The sequence below is a fragment of the Arvicanthis niloticus genome, chromosome 24 (assembly GCF_011762505.2).
Source record: "Arvicanthis niloticus isolate mArvNil1 chromosome 24, mArvNil1.pat.X, whole genome shotgun sequence".
NCBI classification, from domain to species: domain Eukaryota; kingdom Metazoa; phylum Chordata; class Mammalia; order Rodentia; family Muridae; genus Arvicanthis; species Arvicanthis niloticus.
In genome coordinates this window covers 24,788,815-24,803,470 of record NC_133432.1, presented here as the reverse complement: position 1 = coordinate 24,803,470, position 14,656 = coordinate 24,788,815, and the positions used below count along the sequence as shown (strand labels likewise).

The 14,656-nt window shown below is 50.1% G+C and overlaps 1 protein-coding gene across 2 annotated transcripts; it reads right to left on the bottom strand.

The window, feature by feature from the left end:
- Nucleotides 1–1,441: 1,441 nt before the first annotated feature.
- Nucleotides 1,442–13,886, bottom strand: Rfc2 (replication factor C subunit 2). Of its 2 annotated transcripts, none has more exons than XM_076923118.1 (11): nt 13,728–13,886; nt 9,283–9,352; nt 8,340–8,381; nt 7,819–7,925; nt 7,283–7,384; nt 7,046–7,146; nt 6,301–6,458; nt 5,573–5,638; nt 4,552–4,632; nt 2,817–2,967; nt 1,442–1,952 (listed from the first exon to the last, which is right to left on the bottom strand). In XM_076923118.1, exons 1-10 carry the CDS (start codon nt 13,823–13,825, stop codon nt 2,860–2,862), a joined length of 933 nt encoding a protein of 310 aa, XP_076779233.1. In that variant the 5' UTR covers nt 13,826–13,886; the 3' UTR covers nt 1,442–1,952; nt 2,817–2,859. The 2 variants fall into 2 exon arrangements, with proteins under 2 accessions (XP_076779233.1, XP_076779232.1); XM_076923117.1 differs by having other exon boundaries at nt 2,817–2,930.
- Nucleotides 13,887–14,656: the final 770 nt, after the last annotated feature.

Genomic DNA, 14,656 nt, shown 5'->3' with positions numbered 1-14,656 from the left:
TGTGTGCATGCGCACCCACACACATAGGCATGGTTAGAGGTCAGCTCTATAGAGCTGGTCCTTCTGCCCTCATAAGAGCTCCAGGGATGAGGCTCGGGTTGGCAGACAAGTGCCTTCACCAGCTGAGCCATCTGTTAGTCTTACTGTAACCCAGGTGGCTGGCACTGAGCCCGTGGCATCCCTTTGCCTCAGCACCCCAGCTGTTGGGGTTACAGGCCTGTGCCACCACAGCTGGCTCTGGTAAAGACCCTTCCTGGAAATGGAGAGCGAAGCTGGTTTTGTTTGTTCTTTTTTTTTTCAGACAGTTCTCTGTATAGCTCTAGCTGTCCTGGAACTCACTCTGTAGACCAGGCTAGCCTCAAACTCAGAGCTCTGCCTGCCTCTGCCTCCTGAGAGCTAGGATTAAAGGTGTGTACTTCCACCGCCTGGTTTAAGATTCTTAGTAGAAATGACCCTGAGGTCCAGAGATGAATGGGTTATACACTTCATGTCCATCCCCTTTCCCTGGACACAAATTCATTCTGAGATGAATTCTGTAAGTTATTATAGCTTTGAACTTAGCCTCCTTAGAATTATGGGTTCTCAGAACTGGGGAGATGGCTAAGCTGTTCTGCCTGCTCTTCAATTCCCAGCACTTCATGGAGGCTCACAACTACCTGTAACTCCCATTCCAAGGGACCCAATGCCCTCTTTTAGTCTTAGGCACTGCGTGTGTGCAGTGAGCAGACACACATGCAAGCAAAACACCCACACATAATAAAATAAAAAATCACTCATACATATTAAGTAAATGAATCATTGTAAAAAGTTATGGTATATGCTACTGTGCCTGGCTTAATTTCTTTAATTTTTAAAGACTTTTATGGGCTGGAGAGATGGCTCAGTAGTTAAGAGCATTGACTGCTCTTCCAGAGATCCTGAGTTCAATACCCAGCAACCACATGGTGGCTCACAACCATCTGTAATGGGATCCAATGCCTTCTTCTGGTGTGTCAGAAGACAGCAACAGTGTACTTATACATAAACTAAATAAATCTTCTAAAAAAAAAAAGATTTTTATAATTTTACTTATTATCTGTGCATGTGTACAAGACCCAGAAGACATCTTTTTTGTTTGTTTTGTGACAGGCCTGCCTCTCTATGTAGCACTGACTGTCCTGGAACTATGCAGACTAGCTAGCCTTGAATTCACAGAGGTCACCTGCCTCTTCCTCCTGAGTGCTGGAATTAAAGGTGTGCTACACTACACCAGCTCCCCAGAGAATGTTGTGGAGTCAGTTCTCTTCCACCTTCTTGTGGGTTCTGGGGTGGAATTTAAGTGGCCAGGTGTGTGGCCAGACCCACTACATTCTTGCTGGCCCTGGGGCACCCTTTCTACTATTGGGTACAACAGACAGGAACAAGATGCTGGTTTTCCCCCAAGGCCTCAAGCATTAAGCACTGCAAGACAAAAACCCAAAGGCTTTAATCAGCTACAACAAGACTGAGGACAGAGCTTTCCCATCATGCCCCATGTCCAGGGCCTGAGGCCAAATTCACACACCGAAGGGCAGAGTGCTTGTCTGATACACACAAGCCCGAGGTTCCATCCCTAGTACGTAGAAAGCAAACATGACACACACCTGTAACCCCGGTGTAGTCCTGGTGGCAGGAAGAGGCAGGACCAGGAGTTCAAGGTCAGCCTGGGCTACAAGAGACCCTGTTCTCACAGAACTAAAACACATAGTGGGCATGTTCTAGCAAAGGCTGAGACACAGCTCCCACAACCAGAAAGCCAGCTGGAACATCAGTGTCTCAGCGACAAGGACTCCCCTAGTTCCATTAGTGGAGGATGTCTCAAATCAACTGGCCACTGGAGCCATGGTCTTCTGACACAGCCTGGCCAGGAGACCAGCCATCTGCAGCAGGGAGTTCACTCCTTCCGCCACTTTCATGTGTGTGTACCCGATCTCCTGAAAGACAAGCAGAGAGCAGCAGGTGGGTAAGGGGGACTAGTTCCTTCCCAGCTAACTTGTGGTTGGTTCAAAACCGACACAAGGACCTCAGAATGCGGCATGGTAACAGGTCAGATCTGGCTTCACTCAAGTTCAGCTCGCACTGTAAAAGCGTGTTCCAAGCTTGAGAAGCAAATCTTCCAGCACTGAGCTACAGGCCCAGTGTACTAGGGTCTCAGAGCCCAGGCTGACCTCAAACTCCCTACGTGGTTGAGGGTAGCCTTGAGCTTCTGCCTCTTCTGCCTCTACCTCCAGGGTTTGAACTGGGCAAAAGGACACCCAGTTATTTCTGCCGTTGCTGTTTTGTTTGAGGTCTCTCTGTGCAGGGCTGACAGCACCCCACGCCCAGAAGCACCAGCTTATGCAGTGCGGCGGCTCAAGCCCAGGGCTCTGCACACTCGAGGCACGCACTCTCCCAACTAGGCCAGCCCAGGTGAATTCTTAAAAAGTTCAGCGTACACATGCCACAGTGGTCTTGTGCCTGGGAACCCACCTGGGTAGAACAAGACTTTGGCTGGGAGGTGTGGGGGCCCATGTATGCCTGTGCACAGTGGCCTTAGCCACAGAAACCCCAACGCCCTTCCTGGAGAAGAAGTGACAGTGACAGCCACACAGAATACTGCTCAGTGATAAGGGCCAGGGCATGGGCACACGTCACGGCAGATCTGGAAGGCACTATGCAGTGAGAAGCCAGCACAAGGCAGTGTGGTGGCACATGCCCTTAAGCTCCGCTTAGGCAATACTGTGGGAGCCTGACTATAAACAACACCACAAAGACTCAAAAGGTGAACACACACAAGACATTCCCGAGCTCTGACTGACCTTGATGAACTCCAGTTTCAGGTACTCAGCCATCGGGAAGGTTTTACACACTCGGAAGATATTGCCGATGATGTCTTCTGGTGAGTAGCCCAGGTGCCACAGGTGAGCAAGGATCTAGACACAAGACCCAGCAGGCTCTCAACACTGTGAGCTTCACGGACAGGGAGACAGAGTCGGACTGGTGGTTCTGGTGGGCCTAGCCTATCACCCCGTGGGTAACGGTTTGGCTCAGGTGACCCATGAGGCTTGAGGATCATCTGAACCTCACAGAGGTGTTAGTGGGCCCCATGGGTGCCTTGGGTAACCCAGCCCTCTTACTGAGAACCAGGCCCTCCCTTTAGCCACACTAAACCCTTCCTGATCCCAGCAGGCCCCACTGACTACAGGCAAGATGGTCTGATATCAAGTCTATCCAGCCTTCCAGGTAGAATTAATTCCTCACCAGCTAGCTCTTCCAGGCTCAGTCAGAAAGAGGCCCCTGCATGATGGGACCAGACAACCTCAGCAGGGCAGGACTTCATTAGTCCCTTGCCTTCCTCCCTTCCTGTCCACTTTCCGTAGCCTGGGCCTGTGTCTAGGGAGAATTCACTGAGCCTTGGCACCTTGGGATGGGTTCTAGCAGTGTTAGGGTTAGACAGGGATGGAGGGTTAGCGTCAGGGACTAGAGTTAGCTGTCTTCCTCCTTTAGTAACAAGCCTCCAGCTTACCCTCAGTCTCCCTGCCTGGTACCCCACTTTTCACTAAGTCCAACTCTGCCCTAACTCCAGTCAGTCTCCCTACTTGACTGATGGGAAACTCGGGGTCAGTTAAAGGGTCTCCAATCATATCCCTGACACAGACTTGAAGTCATCCACACTTACTGGCATCTGCTCAGAGAACCAGGCCGTCCCTCCAGCCACACTAAACCCTTCTTCATCCCTCCTCTTCCAGGTAACGGATAACTGCTAGGTTCCTGGTTGGCCTTCAACATGATTTTCAGGAAGACAGAGCAGGATGTGACGTGTCCTCTACCCAGGACACTGTGCCATCACTGGAGGTGCTGGCTGCTCTTTCTGTAGGATGTAACTCCAGTAGGTCATGATGCTGACTTCCAGTCTACTGCTTGCATTTGTTGCTCGGGGCACCCAGCCTCTATGAATCAGTTTCATGGCTTGAGTGTGAAATACCACTTGGTGCCCTGCTGGTGGCACTGTTCTGGGAGGCTGTGCATTTAGGAGGTGGAACCGCTATAGCTAGGCAGCAGGTACATGCTTCCTGACCCAACAAGATGTGAGGCGGCTCCTGGGGGCTGGAGAGACGGCTCAGTGGTTAAGAGCACTGCTGCTCTTTTGGGACCCCAGTTTAATTCCTAGCACCCACACGACAGCTCACAATTTTAACTCCAATCTTGGGGACTGGATGCCCTCTTCTGGACTCCAAGGGCTCCAGAGACACATGTGATGAGCAGACTCCATGAAGGCAAAATATTCATGCATATTAAAAACAAGTAAAGGCACATGCTCCCACTACCATGAGCTCATCCTGCCTTCCTGCCATGCTGGTCCCAATAAAGGTGGCCTCTGTGGAGCTGCTTCTGGCTGGTTCTGGCTGAGTGATGAGCAAAGCAAGGAAAGTCTATCTGAAACTCAGTGATTTTAGGTGTTAGGGGAGTGTCGCAGAGTCCCGAGCTACCACGGGCTCCTCCACCTGACTGAAGAGATTCAAGGCACCATGGAGACAGGGGAAGGAGGCCCACCTTGTAGGCCTCATCGATGTTGGCGTCCACGCAGTGCTGGAGCATCTCCTTCACCAGCAGGGGGTGGGGCTCGTCACAGACCTGAGCAAATGATCAGGAGACACAACATCTTGAGTCCCTACAGACTAGTTTTCACCAAGTCTCCAGCAACTGGAATGGGATTTGGGAACACTCTTCTCACTATCAAGGACATCCCCAAAATAATAGCTCCCAATGCAATTAAAGTCCTCATGTCCCAAATGAACAAACCACAAAGCAGCCAGAGGCCCAGAAAGACACTGCTTGGGCCACATATTGAGACCTGTCTCTAAAATAGGTGAGTAAGCTGGGGATGGTGGCACGCGTCTGTGATTCCAGCATGAGGGAGATGGAGGCAGTAGGACCAGGAGTTCGAGGGCAGCCTGAGGACAGAGGCTGGGCTACAGACTGGCTCAAAAAGAAAAGAAACAAAAAAGGTTGGAGAGATGGCTCAGGGGAGGACAAGCAACTTCAGACAGGGCACCAGAGCTCAGTCTGCAGCACGGATAAGGGTAAGAACATCTCTTCAGGGAGGTGAGGGATCAGGTAACACACAGGCTAGCCTGGATCTACCCATCTTCCACTACCTACACGTGGAACCTTCCCAGGACCATTGCATTGGTCTCCCGGGTACAAGAGACAGAACTGAGGTGGAGAAACAAAGAAGGCAAGGACCCAACTCTGCCAGGAGCCCATTCACCCAGCCGAGAGTGCCTGCCAACTTTCACTGGGCACAAGACAGTGTCTCACAGTCCTCCTGCCTTAGCCCCCGACTGCTCGTATTACAGGCATGGGATGCCAAGTTTGTGTGGTGCTGAGTGGAACCCAGGCAGGCACTCTACTAAATCAGGCCTTGCCTTCCTTCCTTCTCCCGTCCTTTCTGAGACAGGTCGTACTCTATAGGTGATGCTGGGATCACAATCACAGCCGTGGACTACCATGCCCAGCCCTACATCCACCCAATGGTTTCTGCTGCAGGCTAGCCCTCCCCCAGCCCTGGTACCTTGAATACATTCTCACTGTTGATATAGCCAAATCCTGAGAAGGTGGACTGCAGGTTGTTCAGTGCCTGGAAGGAGACAGGGGATACACCAAGGGCAACCATGATGTCTTTCCCTGCCCTGCTTCTCCAAGACCTGACACCCATCCTTCAGCAGCTTCCCCCTCAACCCCCCCCCCCCCCGCAGGGTGCTGGGTCCTTAGTCTTCATTTTAGCTAGACTTGGCACAACACTTGTTCCCAAACTTCAACTTGTAAGAGCACTGTGCTGGCCAGCCGGGCAATGGTGGTGCACGCCTTTAATCCCAGCACTTGGGAGGCAGAGGCAGGCGGATTTCTGAGTTCGAGGCCAGCCTGGTCTACAGAGTGAGTTCCAGGACTACACAGAAAAACCCTGTCTCGGAAAAACAAACAAACAAACAAACAAGCTATAGGCAATTTCTTAATTAGTGACTAATGGGTGGGGGACAGCCCATTGTGGGTGGTGCCATCCTGGGTGGAGGCCCTGGGTGCTATAAGAAGGCAGGCTGAGCAAGCCAGTAAGCAGCGTCCCTCCATGCCCTCTGCATCAGCTCCTGCTTGAGTTCCAGTCCTGACTTCCTTTGGTGATGAACAGCAATGTGGATGTGTGAGCTGAATAAACCCTTTCCTCTCCAACTTGCTTTTTGGTCATGGTGTCTCATGCAGCAACAGAAACCCTGACTAAGACAGAGAGCAATGGTCACCACCAACCTGGCGCATGTCTCCCTGGGCTGTGAAGATAATGGCTTCCAGGCCATCATCTGTGTATGGCACTTTTTCCTTCTCGATGACATTCATGAGCCTGGTGAGGACCTGAGCATCAGTGAGCTTGGTGTAGCGGAGCACTGCACAGCGGGACTGGATGGGCTCTGGTCAGAGATGGCACAGTGAGGGCTCCCTGGCAAGGCTGGCTGCCATCAGAAGACAGCTGAGCCAAGCGTCGGACCATCAGACTCGAAGCAGAGGCTGGATTTCCAGCTTTCTGAGCCCCGCCCCCTGCTCTGCAGAGGATCTTTTTCTAGGTATGCGTGCAGATGTGTGTCCCCACACCCCAATAAATGCCTGCCTTTGACCACCTGCCTTTAACTGCTTAAAGGAAGCAGGTCAGGTCCTGCCTCTGGAGGGAAGGCAGGCCTCAGCACAGACAGACACACATACAGAGACACAGACACACACACAGACAGACACACAGACAGACAGACAGACACACACACACACACACACACACACACACACACACACACACACAGAGTGAAGGGCTGAAGAAACAGAAAACCTCAGTTTGGTTCCTAGCACCTGTACCAAGTGGCTCACAATTACCTGTAACACTAATTCCAGGGCATGTATATTCAGACAGACAGATGGACAGACACAATCAAAACCAAAGACAAATGAAAAAAGTAAAGACATAAAAAGGGAGCCCTACTGGACACAGCTGCCCAGGGTGCCCGCTCACCTATGATTTTGTCTGAAGCATTACAAGCCAAAGCGAATCGGGTCGTCTTGGAGTAGATTTCCATAGTTCTCCTGAGGGCCTGCTGGGCACCGTCCGTCATGCTGAGACAAGCGTGAGAGGGAGGTTGGTGCCAGGTTGGGGCCGGCACGGCCCCATCATCTGTGCTGTTCTGGGATGGAGGACTGAAAATCTGAGGCCAGCCTGGTCTACTTGGGGAACCCCATGTCCAGCCCATACCTGTCTGCTTCATCCAGAATGATGATCTTGTGCCGGCCCTTGGGAAGGGTGACTTTCTGCTGGGCGAACATTTTGATTTTATTCCTGACCACATCGATGCCCCTGAAACAGAAGGGTGCCTGCATCACAGACCGAGAAACGTTTCATTATCGTGAGGAAGGCTCCTGTGTGGGAATGGGGGAGGGAGTCAGAGACAGTTTTCAAGACCCAGCTCCAACGTCCCCTGAGTTCTCTTGGCTCTGAGGTTTGCTCAGTGAGGGTGTTTATCCACCTAAACAATCTCAGTGGCCCAATTTACGCTTGAATGTCTTTGTAGATGCTCAGCTTGTGCAGGGAGGGGGCCTGTAGAGGGAACAAGGGGGGGCCTGGAGCTGGAGCTCTAAGCAGTTGTGAGCTGGTGCAAGGTGAGTGGGTGCAGGAAGGGAATTCTGGTCTCTGCCAGAGCATTATGTTCTTTCTTTCTTCAAGTGCCAGGCACGAGCTGGACAGGAGCAGAGCTGGTACAGCAGGAGGCCTCGCCCTCACGCCCACCGTACCTGTCATTTGACGCATTGAGTTCCAGAACTGCATCCTTCAGGGCTGGGCCCAGCAGCGCTCTCGCCAAACAGAGGATGCTGGTTGTCTTGCCAGTTCCTGGGGGACCCTGTGGGTAAGAGTTCCCCTAAGTGCTTCAGGCAAGAAGGACCCGAGGACTGGTGAGACGGCTCAGCAGTTAAGAGCATTCACTCACTGGCTGCTTGTCCAGAGGCCCTGAGTTCCATCCCCAGTGCCCCACACTGACTTTAGCTTCAGTTCCTGGGGATCCACGCCCCCCGCCCCCAGGGCACCAGGCACGCACATGGTACACAAACACAGATGCAGGCAAAATGCCCATACACATAAAAGTGAATTAATTAAAAAAGGAGTCATGCTTACACATTAAAAAGGAGTCCCATGTAGGTCTCGCTGGGCCCACAACTCCCCACTGTCGGCACTTACTCCCCTGACTCCCTAACAACCCAGCCAGAAAATGGATGTGGGATACAAGATGCCCACAGGCCCAGTCCTGAGTACTCACAGCGATGATGATATTGGGCACATTGCCTTCTCTTGCAAAGACCTGAGTGAAAGAGGGTCATTAAGTTAGGTGTAGCGGGCCGGGCGGTGGTGGTGCACGCCTTTAATCCCAGCACTTGGGAGGCAGAGGCAGGCGGATTTCTGAGTTCGAGGCCAGCCTGGTCTACAGAGTGAGTTCCAGGACAGCCAGGGCTACACAGAGAAACCCTGTCTCGAAAAACCAAAAAAAAAAAAAAAAGTTAGGTGTAGCGGTGCCTACCTTCAGTCTCAACACCTGGAAGGCTGAGGCACGAGGATCAGGGACTCAAGGCCAGTTTGGGCTACATACCAAAAATCCCATCTCAAAACCAAATAAATAGCTGGGGTGTGGTGGCAGACACATTTAATCCCAGCACTTGGGAAGCAGAGGCAGGCAGATCTTTGTGAGTTAGAAGACAGCCTGGACTATAGTTCTGGACCAGCTAGGACTACCTTAGTGAGATCCTATCTCAAAAAAGCAAAATAAACAAAGAAAAACAGGGGCCAGCAAGACAGCTTAGCAGATAAAGGCACCTGCAAAGGCTGCCAAGCTGAGTTCTGCCATCCGTCACCAGGCCCCACAGTGGGGCAGAAGGGAACCAACTCTGATCTCTACTGGGGTACAAAAAACCACCCTAAATGTGGGTGGTACTTTCCCCATGGGCTGGGGTCCTGCACCCAACGAAAAAGAGCAAGCCAGTTAGGTGAGCACCAGCACCCATCTCTCCCTGCTTCCTGACTGTGGGTGCCACGTGAGCGGCTGCCTCCTGTTCCCATCACCACACCTTAACTTCTGGTCATCAGGTGTATGTCAACCTCACGTGGAACAGTGGATGTGGCCTCTCTGTCACCATCTCAGCAACCTAATCCCCACAAGCTTCCTGGACCCATGATGTGATGGCAGACGGGCCTCCAGGCTCCCTTACCTCCAGCCTGCTCACAGTGTCTTCATTTCCCACTATTTCATTGAGCTTCACTGGTCTGTATTTTTCAACCCTGTTGAGGAAAAAGCAAACATTGACATGGTTATCCTGCAGTACCCAGAAGAGAGGGCAGGAAAGGGCAACCCTACTAATTCTGACAGGGCGGGGCTGTGCTACCTGTAATGCCAACACACAGAGGCTGAGCCAGAAGGACTGAGTTCCAGGCCAGCCTCTGCCATATACATAAACTACCTCAAAAAAGAAGAAATAAGAAGCCAGCAAGATGGCCCTTAAGCCAGCAAGAGTGCACATAAAGGCACTCTCTGCAGTTAGTCAGCCTTACTTCAATTCCCGGAGCCAAGATGGCATAGGAAGAGAACGGATGTCCTGCACACACCGTGGGACTTGTATGTAAGGCACTCACCCATAAATGAATAATCACGGCCTGGAAAGATGACTCAGTGGTTGAAAGTGCTGGCTGCTCTTTCAGAGGAACTAGGTTCAATTCCTTCCCGGCACCTACAGCTCACACCCGCCTGTGATTCCAGGGAATCTGACACCCTCACACAGACACACAGGCAGGCAAAACTACCAATGCACATAATAAATAAATTAATTAATTAAAGTAATCAGCCAGGAGTGGTAGCAATCCCAGGTATCTTGGGGGTGGAGACAGGGGGTTCAGAAGTTCAAGGTTATCCTTGAGTATATAACAAGTACAAGGCCAGTCTAGGCTAAATCAGACACCCTCAATAAATTTTTAAAATAATAAAAATAATGGCTTAGAGAGATGACTCAGTGGTCAAGAGTGCATGCTCCTGCAGAGCACCCAGGTTTGATTCCTAGCATCCACAGTGGGTCACAAACTCCTGGAACATCGGGTTCCAAGGGATCCAATGTCCTCGCCGGGCCTCTTCATGTCTGCGTGCACACATTGTCCCATACATACCTGGCCTCTTCATGTCTGTGTGCACACACTGTCCCATACACACACACAACACTCACACATAAAGGGAACCTTAAAGAACAAAAACAAAAAACAAACACCAACCAACCAACAACAAACCCAAAACCAAGAAAAAAAGCCAGCAAGATGGCTAAGTGGATGAAAGTGCCTGCTGACAGGCCTGACCACCTGAGTTTGATGCCCGGGACCCATGCAGTAGAAGAGACTCCTAGAAGTTGTTCTCTGACCTGTTGGGTGCAAGAGTCCCCTTCCCCCCAGTAAAGAAATGTGAAGCCATGCAGTGGTGGCGATGCCTTTGATCCCAGCAATTGAGAAGCAGAGGCAGGAGGATTTCTGAGTTTGGGGCCAGTCTACAGAGTGAGTTCCAGGACAGCCTGGGCTATACAGACTGTTTCAAAAGAAAAAAAAAAAAAAAAAAAAAAAAAGAAACGTGAAAAGACTTTAAATGAAAAGAGATAACAACAGAACTTTTAGTATGACCTGGCTCCTTGCCTGTCCGCTCCACAGCACAGGGAACCAGAGTAAGCTGTGGTTTCTGTCTAGCCAGGCCCGATGCACACCTGACAACCATTTGCAGGTAGGCAGCGATGGACCCAGGTGCACCCACTTGTTATACCATATGGCTACCTTCAGGGTGTCTGTGGTGACAGGCAGCCAGTGCTGGCCCATGTGTGCTATTGTTCCAGGTGGCCTACCCTTGCCCTCTGTTGCAGCAATTGGTGGTTTGGGACTATACCCAGGAAGCCTGTGTGGGCAGCTCTCAAGCAGTTTTGAAATGACTCTTGGACACTTCATTAAAATACTGTTCCCTTGGGGCCGGAGAGAGCTCAGTGCTTGAGAGCACTGGCTGCTCTTCCAGAGGACTTAGGTTAACTTCCCAGCACCCACATGGCGGCTCTCAACCATCTATTAATTCCAGTTTCAGGGGATCTGATTCCCTCTCCTCACCTTTGAGGGCACCAAATACACCTAGACATAAAATTAAAAACAAACAAACAAACCCAAACATCTGTGCCTATTAGAATCTATTTGTTCATAGAGAGGGTATCATGTAGTCCAGGCTAGCCTGGAACTTACTATGTAGCAAAGGACGACCTTTAACTCCAACTTTTCAGCCTCTAGCTCTCCAGTTCTAGGATTATAGAAATACATGTATCAGTACGCCCAGTCCACAGGGGCTGGGGATGGGATGGAAATGTGGGTTTCCACTTGACAGCAAGCACCCTATCAACTGGACCACATCTCCTGATGGCCTGGAACTCATGATCCGTCTATCTCAGCCTCCAGACCACCAAGTTCTGCTTTTGAAATAAACAAGTAATGTTAAAAGCCAAAAGGCCATTCATTTTCCAGGTCTGCGTCCAGATGTTGTAGATCTACTGTGATCTGACCATAGTGTTTCACTTGCTCTTTTTTTATCTTCTGCTGGTTTTCTTTCCTTTCCCTCTCTCTCTATTTTTTGGAGCCAGGGTTTCACTACATAGTCTTTGCCAGACCAGAATTCCTGATGTAGAGCAGGCTGGCCTTGAACTCGGAGATCGGCCATCTCCAGCCTCCTGAACACTTTAAGTATAGATCCATATATGTTCATTAATTGTATCTGCACAGATGTGGAGATAAGAGAACAACTCTGGGAGTCAGTTCTCTCCTTCCAAGATGTAGAATTAAGGGATTAAACTCAGGCTGAGAAGCTTAGCCTCAAATACTCTAATTGCTGGCCCAAAGTCACTGTGTAGCTAATGACCTAACGGGTGCATGCCACTCCATGTGGGTGTCCGTTTTCTTTTTACTTATTTCTATGACTGCCAGACAATGCTAAGTTACATCTGTGGTGCGCTCTTCTTTCTCTTCTCTTCTTTCCTTTTCCAGTGCTGGGGATAAAACTGTAGGGCCTGAGTATGCCAGACAGTGTTCTGCCACTGCGGGGCATTTCTAGCTTTCGTAATACTTTTTCTAGTATTACTTGAGGTCAGTGTCCTCGACCTGTGGGTCGTGACCCCCTTGGGTTGATGAATGACCCTGTCACAGGGGTTGCCCAAGGCAAATAGATATTGACATTATGATTCATAACAGCAGCAGACTTACGGCTATGAATTAGCAACAAAACTTTTATGGTTCGGGGACATCCCAACATGAGGCGCTGTGTGAAAGGGTCACAGCAATAGGAAAGTTGAGAACCATTGCTCTCGATAGTCCAGATAGTTCAGTGAACTGAGGAATCTCTCTGTGGTCTGGTGTCAAAAAAACCCTTACTTTAGAAAATCTAGTGCTGGGTGTAGGTAGCTCCATGATAGTGTGTGGCCTGGCATCAGTTTCCATCCAAAAAATTAAAAGCTCAAACTAGTGACATATACCTGTAGCCCCTGTGCATAGGTGGGGAAGAGACAGTAGGATCAGAATTTGTCATTCTTGGCTATATAGAAAATGTACAGCTAGCTTAGAGTAGTGAGACCTACCCTAACAAACACACCAAACACACACACCACACACACACACACACACACACACACACACACAGTGATTTTGTTTTGTTAAACAGAATTTCTGTGTGTAGCCCTGGTTGGCTTCAAACTCAAGAGATATGCCTGCCTCTGACTTCCAAGTGCTAGGATCAAAGGTGTGTGCCAACACCTGGCTGAAGCTGATAATTTTTTTACATGAGATTTTAAACAAATAAAAATATATGAAGCCAGGGCTGGAGAGATGGCTCAGCCATTAAGAGCACTGACTGCTCTTCCAGAGGTCCTGAGTTGAATTCCCAGCAATCACATGGTGGCTCACAACCATCTGTAATGGGATCCAATGCCCTCTTCTAGTGTGTCTGAAGACAGTCACAGTGAACTCATATACATGAAATTAAAAAATCTTAAAAAAAAAAAAATGGTGCCATTAGCATTGCACTGCATGACACCCTATTAGTCACATTTAAGCATCACTTAGACAGGTGAACTTCGAGACACACATCCCTCAAATTCCATAAATAAAAATTTTGCCTGGTGGCTCACACCTGTCATTCCAGCACTTAGGAAGCTGAGGCAGGAGGACTACAGAAAGTTCAAGACCAGCTTGGGCTGCAGTGAAACCCAGGGTTGTGAATGGGCCTCAGTCGGTAGAATGCTTGCTTAGCATGCACGAGGCTCTGTGCTCCATCCCCAACACTGCTTTACGGAAGTAATGCATGCCTGTCACCCCAGGATAAACGTTCAAAGTCATCCTTTGCTACGTAGTGAGTTCGAGTCCAGCCTGGGTTATACAAGACAAGGGCCCCCTCCAAAAAAAATAAATAAATAAAGGAAAGAAAAAAAACCCAGAAACCTAGCTTCAAGAAGAAAAAGAAAAATCTGCGTTCCTGGTGATATCTGCATCTTCGGTATGCCCCCCTAGACCCAGGTCGAACCCGGGTTCGATCTGGTCTCTGAAGCTCGGCCCGTCCTCACTCGCCATCACCTCTACGCGCGCGTTACTATGGCCGCAGGCTCACCACGGCAGCTCGTAGTGGCCGGCGGTCTTGCTGGGGACAGGCGAGGGCTCCTGCGCCCCACTCTCAGCCGGGCCACAGCCGCTCTCCTGAACCTCCATTCCGGTACCTGCTCTTCCCGCCACCCGAAGCTCCGCCCCATGACGCTTTGACGGAAGTCTGGGGTCCTGGTTTCCGGGCAACGCTGAGAGGGAAGCGGAAGTGCGTAATGGAAGAGGCGGTCTCTTACTGCGCACGCGCAGAGAGCATGGCGTAGCCACCCCTGGCCGCTAGAGGCCGCAGTGGCCACAGGAGCTGGCGTTTGAGAGGCGGGGAAAGAGAGACATTTTATTATATCTTATTTAATTGTATTCTATTCTATTTCATTTCGTTCGTTTTGTTTTCTTTTTACGTTCATGGATTTTTTTTTTTTGAGACAGCTCCGTGTAGCTCTTGGCTGCCCTGGAACTACTCACTTTGTAGACTAAAGAGAGGCTCTCTGGTTGAGAGACCATATTGTTCTTGTCGAGTTTGGTTTGCAACACCCACATCCCTTGTAACTCAAGTTCCAGGGGAGTCCAACACCCTCTTCTGGACTCCAAGAAGAGTCCAAGAGCACCTGCACTCATGTGCACATACCAAACATGTAGATACACATGAATACACATAATCACAGTATTTGGTTTTTTTAAGATGGAGTTTCTCTATGTATTCCTGCCTGTCCTGGAACTCACTCTGTAGACCAGGCTAGGCTTGAACTCAGAGATCTGCCTGCCTCTGCCTCTTGTGTGCTGGGATTGAAGGTGTGTGCCACCACTGCCTGGCTAAAATAAGTATTTTTGAAGAGATAACTTTCTAGGCCCAGGCTTGGTGGCACAGGTCTTTTTAATTCCAGCACCTGGGAGCAGAGGCACATGGATCTTTGTAAGTTCAGTAAGTTCAAGGCCAGTCAG

Coding starts and splice junctions, on each gene's coding strand:
- Rfc2 (XM_076923117.1), bottom strand. CDS start 13,825: ATGGAGGTTCAGGAGAGCGGCTGTGGCCCGGCTGAGAGTGGGGCGCAG. Junction 7,926..8,339: donor TGCCCAATATCATCATCGCT/GTGAGTACTCAG, acceptor TCTTACCCACAG/GGTCCCCCAGGAACTGGCAA. Junction 4,633..5,572: donor ACAGTGAGAATGTATTCAAG/GTACCAGGGCTG, acceptor TCATTTGCTCAG/GTCTGTGACGAGCCCCACCC.